Raw genomic sequence first — 13,258 nt, forward strand, 5'->3', positions numbered from 1 at the left:
ATTTCTTTACAATATATTGTCGGACTTTTTAATTACAGAGCACTGTGGATACAATACATAAATGCACACACAAAACACTTGTTTAAGTAATCCAAGGATATATTTGATTTCAAAGGGAGCAGGGAAGACTGTTTAAAATAATTGTTTTTCTTGGTTTTACTAATACAAATCGTCTCTTTTCACCATCCCTTTTTTCAGATTTATTTACTTGGATATGAAGGAATTGAGCTTGTATTAAGTTTTTACTGTATTTTAATGTGGTTTTTATTAAGCTGTACAGAATGGCCCATGCCTCTTTATAAATAAACCTAAGATCATGTATTACTAGAAATCACATTTCAAACTGTAGTTTTGCCAGAGTTGGTTAAGATTTTCTAGGAAGAGACAATATAATTGTGTGATTAATCTTCAGAAAAGGGAAATTTTGGCTCTGCAGTATTTCTTCCTGTGTTAACTTCAGAGATTTATAAAACCAACCCAAAACTGCACTGTAAGTGTGTTTGTAATGACTTTTAGCTGATTTAATAATCCTCAAAGTTTGGTGACCCTACAGATCAGAGCTCCCCAAATGCAGTGCATTACCTCTGGCACCCAGATGAAGTTATCAGAGGTGGAGGAAATGATTGGGATTGTGTTTGTGCAGAGCACTGCCCGAATCCAGCCCCTGGGCTGCTTTGATCCCAGTGTGCAGTGGTGACAAAGAACACCTCAGGCTGGGGATGATACAGAACATCTCAGGGATGATACAGAACATCTCAGATTGGGGATGATACAGAACATCTCAGGTTGGGGATGGTAAAGAACATCTCAGGTTGGGGATGGTAAAGAACATCTCAGATTGGGGATGATACAGAACATCTCAGGGATGATACAGAACAGCTCAGGTTGGGGATGGTAAAGAACATCTCAGGTTGGGGATGGTAAAGAACATCTCAGGTTAGGGATGGTAAAGAACATCTCAGATTGGGGATGATACAGAACATCTCAGGGATGATACAGAACATCTCAGGGATGATACAGAACATCTCAGGGTGGGGATGATACAGAACATCTCAGGGATGATACAGAACATCTCAGATTGGGGATGATACAGAACATCTCAGGGATGATACAGAACATCTCAGATTGGGGATGATACAGAACATCTCAGGGATGATACAGAACATCTCAGATTGGGGATGATACAGAACATCTCAGGTTAGGGATGACACAGAACTTCTCAGGGTGGGGATGATACAGAACATCTCAGGGTAGGAAGCCCAGCTGGGGTGTGTGGGCACACCCCAATCCCAGGGCCAGGCTCCCACTGGGGTCGTGTTCTTGGGAAAGTTTCCAAGCCAGTTTCCATTTTTACTGTTGTTATCAATGCTCCTGCCCGTGCCACTCCCTGCAGCTGGCACTGCTCAAAGTCCCTCTCAGTTCATGGTCCTGCAAACCCATCGAAGTGCCCTTGATCATGCAAATCACCCTGCTAATTGCAGGTATTGATATTGCCTTCTCCCAGTGGAATGAGAGCCTCTCAGACACGGTGTGCAGGATCAGCTCCTTCAATCACATTTAGACGTGACAAGCCATGGCACAAGGTGGTTTTTAAAAGCCACCAGTTTAAACAAAACCAGTTGAAACCATTCCAGAAACCTCGTGTTAAGTTTCCTGGCTGTGTGCTCCTTTTGGAGCTTTGCTCTTCATAGTAATAAATATCAAACAAGCAGCCTGGGAAGCTCTGGGAGCTGGATTGGCAGGTCTCAGTCTCCCTTTGACACACAAATGCTCAGCCAGTGCTCACATATGGCCACTTGCTGGATCAGAGCTCTGTTCCTTCACACACAGCTGGGGAGCTCTGGGTGGATGTGGGGTATGAGCACAGAACACCACAGCACAGGGGTTTAGGCCAGGAAGGGAACAGAACACAAAATAGAGCTGAATTTACTTGTGCTCAAGAATCCAAATACTGAACATGTTTTTGCAAAATCCTGATTTTTCTTTTTATGGTCTTCCAATTCACAACAGGTAAGTAATCAGGCTTCAATCAACTGCCTATTTCCAGACCAGTTATTTGAGCTATTTTGTGACTTTAAAGCAATTCCTGACCTTCATCTCTTGGATGACATGCAGCGTTCCTTTCATGGTGCTGAGGACTGAACAGGCACCCACTAACACCTGCAGAATTCACCTCTCTGGCATTTTCTTAATTTTCACTTTATTAAGCAGATGAAAGAGGAGCTGTTTCCTTCCCAGACTCCCTCGCTGGCTCTGAGAGGCTGTGAGCCATCAGTCCAGCCAAGCATTTCTTTGATCAATGAGCGGAGTAAACCTTGTGGGGAGCCTCTAACGTGTGGCTTTGTGTCCTTAGGCATCCACTGTGACAACATCTGCACCCAGGGCCGCTGGGGACCCAACTGCTCCATCTCCTGCAGCTGTGAGAATGGAGGCTCCTGCTCCCCTGAGGATGGAACCTGTGACTGTGCCCCAGGATACAGAGGACCCTTGTGCCAGAGAAGTAAGGTTTTCCGTAGCTGGCTGAAGCAAGGCAGGTAGAAATGTTTTTATGACACCAGACAGACAAATGCACAGTTTCTGAGCTGCTTTAGGGCAGCTTTATGACTTCCTAAGGGCAAAAGAGCCTGAAAAATGCTCCTTCCTCAAGAAGGCAAGGCTCTTCTGCACTGAGCTGTGCCTTGTGCTTCTTCTGATCTGCACCTGAGGTCACAGGTGAGCTGAAAGGAGGAGCAGCACCTTTATAAGCCAAAGCTGGTGGGACACAGATGTACAGGGAAGTCAGACCCATTAAAAAGAGTCAACCACCACCCATCACATAATGACAAGTGGATGAGCACTGGCATCAAAATAACAAGGCAATGTTTTCTTATGTGCCAGAAAAAGAAACACAGCAGCCTGAAATAGCTCCTGTTTGATGCTCTGCTGCTACATATTAAAATGTACCAAGCAGATAAAAATCCTCTCATTTGCTTTATCTGGGAAGCTGCATTTGCCCCATAGGGACCCCAATTCACTGATCCAAACTACACCAGCCATCTTCCTGTGTAAACAAGAAATGGATTTGTCTTTCTTTTCAGCTCAGCATTTCTTCTTCTTCTTCCTTTTGTTCTTCTCCTCTTCTTCTTCTTCTTCCTGTAAGACATTCTGCATGCCCAGTTCATACATCCCCTTTGATTTCACCAGTTACACTTGACACTAGAACACACTCATCTCTAAAAATAATTTGTAGCTGACAGTTTTTATTTAAAGCCATTATAACAGTGACCTCTAGCACTGCTGTAGTTAATGGCCTATAAGCATTTCCATTACAAACCCCAATTTCCAGGTGCTTCAGCATATCTGTGTAGCTGTAAAACCTCTCTCCAAGGCTAAAGTGTGGTGCTCAGAGCTTCAGGGAGATGAGCAAGAAGATGTTTTGCAAATTTGAAGCCTTAAGAGTGCAAAACTTCCAGAAGTTAATAGTTTCTGACCTTTCTGAGATGGAAGAAAAAAAAAAACAACCATCAGCTTAGTTCTATCAGCTGTTGGCACACAGGCTACAAGAGCAAACCTTGTGCCCAGTTTGCAAGGCCAGGAAATCAGGCTGCTCCCTGAGGATGTTTGCAGAGCATTTAATGGGGAGAAATTGTTTTTCCCCACTGGGGTGGCAGCAGAGGGATCCTGTGGATGCTCTGTGTAGGAATCCAGCTTGCTTCCACCTCTTCTGTGGGATTCAAGAATACCTGGTGAGCAGGAGGCCTTGCTAAGCTTGTTTTTAAAATCATCCACATTTTTTTCCCTTAGAAAATCATTTAGCGACAGAATTTAGGCTGTGCAAGGCAGAGCTGAGGATGATCCTGAAGATGATACTCAGCCAACCTGTTCTGTGTGTGTAATCAGGATTACACCAGACACTGGGATGGTTTAGTGCTCTTAAGGCTGCAGAAATGTCTCCAGGAATGATCCAGGTTGTTTTATAGCTACTGCATCATCAACCAACCTGTCAGCTAAGCTCCAGCTGGAAATGTGCACTGGGGTAAGAGCCTGACACCCTCTGAGAACACCCAGTCCAAGAGAAAATTCTCATTTGCTGGAAAAATAGAACAGACATGATTTAGTAACCACTGAGCCAGAACTGTAGAACAGAGAATTGCAGGAGTAAAAATAAAAACATATAAAGTTATTTTTACTGTCACTTACTGCAATTTAACATTTCTTTGTGTTATCTATTGCAGTGAATGTTTGGACAGTGGATGCTTTTTCACTCTGCATGCTCTTAAGAAGCAAAAATCTGCTTTTAGAAGAGATACTGAGCCATAATCCTGACTCTATACCTGATGTACAAACTCTGTAATAATTTCAATTCCAGTTTTAGGCAAAATAAGCACACAGTCCATGACAAGTTTACTCAGCTCTCTGGTGTGATTACTGATGCAGGTCAGGTGATTTTGGATGGTGTTACATGATTACCATTAGTAGATTCTGTTCATCACTTGATGGCTGTTGTTCCTGCCATGAAATGTTTAAATGACTGCCTCAGCTTAGCACAGGCATTGCACCAGACAGCTTTTGCCATAGTTGTTTTGACATAAAATATTATTCCTAATACACCCTCTCTGATTTCTTGACTCAGTTTCCATTTCCTTCTGAGTTTCTGTTGTCTGTACCCGTGTGCCAGTGTTTCTTTTCCTATCTATCCTGAAATTTTAGCAATGTGTGTTATTAACCATATCTGCAGTGGGCTCTGAGGCCTCAACCATCTTAAACTTCTGTTTTGTCAAAGAATTCAGGTGAGAGAGACTCAAATGAGTGTCCTGAGAGAGAGAGAGGCTGCAGAGAACTCCACTGTGGTATTAAATAGCCAAGGACTTCGAAGAGGAAGGCAGGTGGGAGTGTTTGAACACAAGAGCAGTTTTACCCAGAGCCTGCACTTTATTAGACATGGAACAACCCAACAGGCTTCATCATTTCAGCTGTCACAAAACCCCGGTGGATAAATTAAGAAATATTGGGTTGGGATTAAGACAGACAGAGAGTTCTTGACTTTTCAGTGACGAGAAGACGTTGGCAAACCCGTGACAAAGCTTGGTTTGTTCTGTTTTCAGTCTGCCCCCCTGGGTTTTACGGGCACCACTGCAGCCAGCCGTGTCCCCAGTGTGTGCACAGCAATGGGCCATGTCACCACGTGTCCGGCCACTGCGACTGCCTGCCCGGCTTCTCCGGCCCCCTCTGCAACCAAGGTACCCCCAGTGCCACCCCCCTGCTCTGTGTCACCTGCTCTGAGCCCCAGCCCCTGGGGCCTGCCTTTCCCCCCTTGTTTCAGCAGCTAAGACGATCTTAACTTGGCAGGGAAAGTGCAAACAAAGTTCTCAGTCACCCTCTTGTAAATCTGATGTGCTCCTGGTTTCATAAATAAAGCAGGTTCTGCCACCCTGCATGGAAATGACTGTGGGATGAGACACCTGCTGTAAATACATCAGCATCCAATGGTTTCATTTCTCTGGCTGCTCAGCCTGTCCTCAGCTGAATGCTGAGAGCACCTTCATGTGATCTTTGCAGCAGGGAGGGACCTGTGAAGGTAAAGGCCAGCTCAGGGGAACACTCCCAAACACCTGCACAAAACCTGCTTTACACTGTGCAGGACCTGGCTGGGAACAGCTAAAACCATGGACACAAGGGCAGGAGACCCCAAGGAAAGTTTGCAGTGAGGCAGAGAAGTGAGTTCATTTTCAGAGGTGAACTTCAGCTCCCCCAAACACCCATCACCTTTCTGGACCTTTGAAAGTCCCACATTTAACTCCAGGTTTCATTTTCATCCTAAAAATACCCACAAAATCACTCAGCCTTCTGCACTCTCAGTTGCTGGGTACTGCAGTGGGCATTTTCTACACAGATATTTAAAAGAAGTGATTTGTAGTGGCCACTGCCCCTGTGAAGTCACCATCCCTGCCAAAATTAAATGACACTTTCAATGACCTGCTTCTCAATAAGTTGGGATTGCAGGCAGCAGTTACCCAGAATCATTCAACACAGATTAAGTATAACAATGGGATTTTTTTCCTGTGCTCTATAGTCAACTAAACATTACACCAATTAATTTATTAAAATGAACGTATTTCAGTGAATTTGTCCATTTTATGTGAAATGTTAGCCAGATTTCAAAGCATAAGCAGGTCTAATTATCCTCTTAAGAAAACTATTTTATTTTTGCTCAGATGTTCAGCACTTCTGGTTTTACTTTGAAATGTTGATCTATCCAGCAAATTAATCTTAAAATATTCATGTCCTAATTAAAATCAATTTGTGTTGCAGTTTGTCATAATGAGTTAACATGTTAACTTTTTATTTTCTAGAAAGAAAAAATGCTAATTAATTTTCCATTAGACAAAACGCGAAATGAGGATTTCACTTTGGAATTTTCATCTCCTCCTGCCATTGGCAGCAGGAACATTCTTCCACCAGCAGCATGTGCATGTCAGGAGCTCGTGTAACCCCCAAAACTGCACAGAGTGACTCAGGTTGTGCCAAGGATTCTGAGCTGCAAACAACTAAACAGCTGTTTTGTGAATATCTTTCACAATCACGGAGCAAGATGGGCTGATAATAACTTGTTATCACTGCTAGAACACACCTGACATCCCACGGGGACTTTGGGAGTCCCACTTCAGAGCTTTCCGAGCTAATTAACATCCTAATCTATGTTGTACAGTCAGGTTGCTGCTGAAGAAAGCAGCGTTAAGCCTGGCTTTACAGCTCTCTAAAAGTGATGGAGACATTTAAAAAGTGCTTGGATTCGGATCTCACATCTTCACAAGAGTCACTCTGTCAGTCCGCAGCCGGGTGGTTGAATTTAGGGAGAACAAGCATTTTGTCACCCCTCTGTGCTGACATTGGGCATCATCCCATTTCCCAGAGACAAGAGGAGCTCTTGTGGAACCCCTCTGCCTGTGTCACCGAGGTGTGACCTGTCCCTTTGTCCCCTCAGCTCTGTTTGGGTCACAGACCCTGCCCTGATCCATCACTATTCCACGGTGCAGAACAAATCAGCTCCTCCTCTAAGGAAGTCCTTTGAGAGTCACATTTTTTGTACACACAAAGCCCAGCTTTGATGGAGGTGGTGTTGCCTATCTCCATCTCAAAGGTGCCATAAAACAGTGCCTGGAGCTGGAAGGGAACAATGGGGTGGCCTTTCCAAGAGCCTGGCCTGACAGAGATCAGTTTGTGCTGCCTGTGGTAGGAGGGCTCTGCTCTCCTTCTCTCCTTGTGTATTCTCTCCATCTGGCAGTGTATTGTGTTGAGTTTTATCTCTTTTCACTTAGGAACTGCTCTGTTTAGCACAGTGTGAAAGCCAGACCCAGCTTTACCCACTCCTACAGATAAGTCCACAGTCTATAGAAACACGAGCAGAAAACAATACTCTGCTGTAGTAGGAGCAGAGGATGGCATATTATATAAAAGTCAATGAATCACAGCTCAGGATTTCAATCTGTGGCTGATTCACAGTCAGGATAGATTGAGGTCACCTGCAGAGACTGCTTTTGAGAAAGTGAGAGAGGCTCAAGTGGTGAAACAGCTGCATAATTCAGAGAAGTGCCTTAATCACTTTTTTGACATCGCTATTATTTACCAGGATCCAAGTCCAGTTCCATTTGTTACACTCTTTGCAAAGATGGACTGTATGTTTTATCTTGTTTTGAAAATACATCTGTTTTTGTCAGGGAACGCAGCCAATAAGAGCCCAGAAATGAAACATTTCATTCGTTACTGAGCAGAGCTTTCCATCAACTTTAACGTTAAAGATTTCCAATAATTTGGTGGGAGGTTGAAGATCTACATGTCTATTAGTTTCCTGTCATCCTGTGCTTAGGATGACTCTGGAAAAAAAATTTTAAAGTTTCTTTTCTTCCTGCTTCACTTAGGTGGGCACACAGGGAGAGGTGCTGATGTTGCTGGGATGCAGCACATCTGTTAAATAGCTCTCAGTCAAACAGATACATACCATACATAAATACATAAATAAAAAAAAAATCCTTGGAAACCAGAGCAGTCCCAGCCACTCACCTGTGTGAGTCCCAGCTACTCACTGAATCCTCCTGAATTTTTCTTGTTCTTTTCCTCTCCCAATGACCCCTCTTCTCTGTTTTGTCTCTCCTCTTGTCATCCATCCTTCCACACTGCCCTTCAATAATTGCAATCTTCTGACTGGATTAGCTTCATTTTCCAGCAGAAAAAATGGATTTTGACATGACTTTTTCCTATTGTTTTACTCCTGGGATGCAAGCAAAATGGCCTTGAATACTTTCTGCCTTTTCTTGCTTTTCCAGAGGAATTTTGCTTCATCAAAGAAAAAAAAAAAAACCTGGTGTAATTAATTTTATCTCTAATTGCTAAACGCTGAGTGATTTCCTCCCGTTCCTTTTGAAGTAAAGTGCTTTGTGTTTTCAGTGTGTCCCAGTGGGAAGTTTGGGAAGGATTGTGCTGAGGTGTGTCAGTGCACTGAGAACGGGACCTGCAACCCCATCGATGGATCGTGCCAGTGCTTCCCAGGCTGGATAGGCATGGACTGCTCCCAGAGTAAGCCTCTGCCTTCAAACATCCTGTTCTGGGGTTTGTTTAGTGCTCTCTGAAAGTTAAAGACAGATTCTGGGGAAATCCCTGTTGTATTTACAGCCCAGTGCCTTACTCTCTTTAAAGCCGATTGCTTTTTAATTAATCGAAGTTAGCTTTGGATTGAATTAGTTTCTGCATTTGGAGTTTGCAGAAGAAGTGACTGGCTTTTATTCCAGGAAAGGGAGGTCACAAGCTCTTATCAGAAAAGAAAGCTCCATGCTTCCTTTTAATTTCTAGCTGGATTCTTTTTTATTTATTTTTTTGAAATCATTTTCTTTCAGCTATTACATGGAGACATTATTAACCAGTAAATGTTTTCATGTACCAAATCCCTAGAATTGAGAAATTAGGCAGCTGAAATATTTCTATTAAATGTAATTTAATTGTAAAAGTCAATGTGGCCTTGTAGGGATGAAGGATTTCTTTCTGAAAATTGCCCAGGTAGAAGATTGGCATTTGCTGATCCCAAAGTGTCATTTCCTGAGAGCATCCCTTAATTGAAGCTAGATCACAGAGGGAGGCAATATCCGATCATTCAGAAATGTTACTTCATATTCAGGATACAACTAGCATATTAGACAGCATTCCAGAGTAAAATATATTAAACTCCAAGTGATAAAGCAGGAATCGGATAAAAACAGACAGCTGTAATTTTGCTTTTATTGTGTGTCTTCCACAGGCAGAATATTGCTGTCACTCAAAAACAGCAGAAAAAAAAATGGCCAAAAAAAAAGACAGAAAGCTGCACATATTCCTCATTATATGTAGCCATCTAATTGGGAAATGTGTGTTAGTGTGTGTTAACCTTGGACAGGATGGTTTTCCTCACAGAGTGAGGCAGGCCAGGTCAGCAGGAGCAGCTCAGGGGCAGGAGCTGTGGGCTCTGTGTGCTCTGCATGAGCAGAGGGGACAGGGCTCTTTGCTCTCCCTGTCCCACCCCAGGCTCACCTGGGCTCCTCTCCCAGGCTGTTTCCAGCCCTGTGCTCCCGTTAACCTGGAATGACCTGGCCTTGGAGCTGCACAGGAGATAATTTTAGCTCACAGCTCCTGCAGCTCTGCCTTAGAAAGGCATTGGAAAAGTATTTCTGGTTGCTGATAGCACAAACACTTGGGGCCAAATCCTGCTCAGCTTTACGTTGTGTGAGTCCAGTGACCTTTTGTTGGATTTACGTCATGGCAGGGGTTTTTTTTGGCCATTCATTCTGGCTTTGGAGGTGTCTGTCAAATGCCAGAAGCTTCCATTTATCATCCATGGAGCCACTGGCATCCATGGAAATAGGCCTGGTGTCTGTACCTCCAGGTTTCCTGGGAACCTTGCCTTATTAATTCCTGTCTTTAGCAGGAAGCAATGGAAAGTGCTTTTTAAAGCAAAAATATAGTTGTTATATTGAAGGGCTATCATAATTTCGAATCTTTCAGTCTGGCACTAATAACTGTAACTTACTGCATTCATTTTTGGAGGGAGGCTTAAAATAACTTTTTAAAATGTATTAATATTGTACTTGTTGAAATATAAAATAGACCCGGAGATTTTAATTTAATATTAGCCCCCGACAACAAAAGCAATCTGAATTTGTGGATGGGAATTCATACTGGAAGAAGTTTTCTTTACATTTTTACATGATTGGAGTAGCACTCTGTGCTTCAAATGAATGTGGTAATTTTGGTGGTTGATTGCATAGCAAAGTAAACCTGAATAGCTGGGCTTTATTATGCAAGAATTCCAGCATGTCAAAAAGAAAATTAAATTACCTCCATACCTTGCAACCCTGCCTAAATTGTCCTCACAGAAAATGCCAGTGAGGCAGAGAGTGGTCACAGCCCAGAGCAGGGTCGTGTCCAGGGTCACTGCAGCAAAGACCTGATCCTGCCTCTGCCCTGCACAGAGGTGATGGAACCACAGAGCCCTGGAATGCTTTGGCTGGAGGGGACCTCGAAGCCCATCCCACCCTGCCATGGCCACCTTCCACCATCCCAGGTGGCTCCAAGCCCCAGTGTCCAGCCTGGCCTTGGGCACTGCCAGGATGGGGCAGCCACAGCTGCTCTGGGCACCTCACCATCCTCACAGAAAGGATCCTTCCCAGTCTCCCACCCAGCCCTGCCCTGTGGCAGTGGGAAGCCATTCCCTGTGTCCTGTCCCTCCATCCCTTGTCCCAGTCCCTCTCCAGCTCTCCTGGAGCCCCTTTAGGCTCTGCAAGAGGCTCTGAGCTCTCCCTGGAGCCTTCCCTTCTCAAACTGAACATTCCCAGCTCTCCCAGCCTGGCTCCAGAGCGGCTCCAGCCCTTGGGTCATCTCCGTGGCCTCCTCGGGACTGGCTCCAGCAGCTTCAAATCCTTCTGCTGTTGTTCCCCAGGGCTGGGGGCAGCTCTGCAGGTGTGATCTCACCTGAACAGGGCAGAGGGGCAGAATCCCTTCCATCGACCTGCTGGGAGAAATCCCTGTGCCAGGGAAAGGTTCCAGGGTGGCACCAGGGTTTGGAGAGCAGCTGGTGGCTTGGAAGGGCCAGTCACAGTGCAGGAGTCACTGCCAAGCTCAGCAGTGTGAGGTCCTGCCTTTGCTGGTGTCTCACAGGTTCTCCCTTTATTGGTGCTCCTCCACAGCACTAACACAGTATCATTGCTTTCTTGGTGGGTTTTTTTTTGCGGTTTTTTTTTTTGGTTGTTGTTTGGTTTTTTGTGGTTTTTTGTGGGTTTTTTGGGTTGTTTGTTTGTTTGTTTGTTTGTTGTTTTTTGGGTTTTTTTGGGTTTTTTTGTTTTTTTGGTTTGTTTTTTTTTTTTTTTTTTTTTTTTCTGTCAGCTGACTGAATGTTTTTTATTTTCATAGCTTGTCCCACTGGGTTTTGGGGCCCTGATTGCTTTCATTCATGCAACTGCCACAACGGAGCACTGTGCAGCCCCTACGATGGAGAGTGTCGATGTACCCACGGTTGGACGGGGCTCTACTGCACCCAGCGTAAGCCTCGCAGGGACAGGGGATCTGTCAAAGTGTGTGCTGCTACCTCGCGTCTCTCCCAAGTATTGCACTTTTTCCCTGGAAAACCGCACGCTCCTTCCTCCTGATAACCTCACGTCACCCTTAAGAAAATAGCCCCGAAGCTTTCCAAGGTTTTTTTTTATGCCTTTGGCGCTCGGTAAAGGAGGGGGAAATCATTTAGATTATTGATTCATTGTTAGAATTTGCACAGTCAGTGTCGCTGCTTTTTTAATGCTGCAGTATTTGTGGTCTGATTTAGGAAAATGTTAGAGATGTCTCACTCTGGTGCCAAATTACCGGTGTGAAGGAGGAGATCCAATTCTGGTGAGCCTTTTAAGAAGGTTCTTTCACTTGCAAATAATTGATTGATCCCTGGTCTTCCAGAGAGTTTCTGTTTAGCATCTTCTTTCACTCCTTGAAAATGTAGTTTGTATAGCTGGATCAAGTTTTTATTCTTCTGAAAAACTTAAGAGGCAATTCTGTAAAGATGAGAAACATTACTTCAAGAAAATTGGCTGTCACAGTATCTCTGCATTTAGACCATCAAATAAACGTCATTAAATATACAGAGGCTGAAAATCCATAGATTTATAAGCCCACATACTTTGTGCTGATAACACATGGGAGTTTTGGTTTCAGCTTGTTCCTTACTCTTTCCTTGTTCTGCTTGCTGAAAGGTTGCCCAGCTGCTTTTTATGGGAAGAACTGTGCCAATGTGTGCCAGTGCCAGAACGGAGCCGACTGTGACCACATCACTGGGCAGTGCACCTGCAGGACAGGATTTACAGGCAAACAGTGTGAGCAGAGTGAGTACAGTGACCCCAGCCCTCTCCTTCTCCAGACAGGGGGCTGTCAGCAGGACAGTGACCCCAGGCACCTGCTGTCATCCATAGGGAGGAGAGAGCACCTCTGGAAAACAGGGCAGTCTGAGCATAAGGAAATTCAGTGAATCTCTGCAAATTGGGCCTTTTGTTGCCAGGCTAAAGATAGGGGAGAGAAAGCAAGTCACTTCCCAAATAACTGGTACCTGATGGATACACACCTCAGGCCTTGTTGGTGCTGCTGAGAGCAGCAGCCCCAGGTCTCCCAATGCATGAGGACAAAGGGAATAAGTCCTTTCTGCTCTCTGCCTTCAAAGAATATTGGGGATATGAGGCTTTCCCACAGAAATTATGATGTAGACATGGGCCAAATAAAAATTCATCTTTACAGTGAAAGCAGATCAAGGGGAACATGGAAACATTGCCATTTTGGGGAGGGTCTGTGTTTAGTTAAGCAGTATTTCTCGGTGAACCTCAATTCCCTTGTAAGGGATCTGGAATGTCTTGCTGGAATTGTTGTCCATGTCCCACGGGAATATTTAGCAGGCTGTGCCAGCAGGCTTCTTTAAAGAGTGTGGAATGAGGGTCCTGGAAACTGGGTGTGCTATAAGTGGATAATTAATTGTTTGTCCAGTGCAGTAATTCACAAGGAAATTGTCACACCCTTACTGGGACTTTAAACACAGGTGAAACCCACCTCATCTTCCCAAGGCATTAATTCCCCAAGGTTCCCTCACGTTTTTTGGCAGTCAGGTAATTCAGTAGCATTCCTGTGAGATCTGCAAGGGAAGGCTTTTTAACTGTTCCTTGCTGCGTGGATCTTTATGGAAGAATTTGTGCATGTGACTTTATTCATAAATGTGGCTTTGCACACA

At 44.3% G+C, this 13,258-nt stretch overlaps 1 protein-coding gene across 1 annotated transcript in view; it reads left to right on the forward strand.

Moving 5' to 3' along the window:
* The window catches only part of MEGF11 (multiple EGF like domains 11), a 196,104-nt gene that overhangs the window by 157,269 nt on the left and 25,577 nt on the right, over positions 1-13,258 (forward strand). The window contains exons 14-17 of the mRNA XM_066328204.1: positions 2,354-2,500; positions 5,085-5,219; positions 8,425-8,553; positions 12,240-12,368. Coding sequence (XP_066184301.1) covers positions 2,354-2,500; positions 5,085-5,219; positions 8,425-8,553; positions 12,240-12,368 — 540 coding nt within the window. The remainder of the gene's footprint in view (positions 1-2,353; positions 2,501-5,084; positions 5,220-8,424; positions 8,554-12,239; positions 12,369-13,258) is intronic.

This window comes from Sylvia atricapilla, chromosome 13, assembly GCF_009819655.1.
Source record: "Sylvia atricapilla isolate bSylAtr1 chromosome 13, bSylAtr1.pri, whole genome shotgun sequence".
In the NCBI taxonomy this organism is placed as follows: Eukaryota; Metazoa; Chordata; class Aves; order Passeriformes; family Sylviidae; genus Sylvia; species Sylvia atricapilla.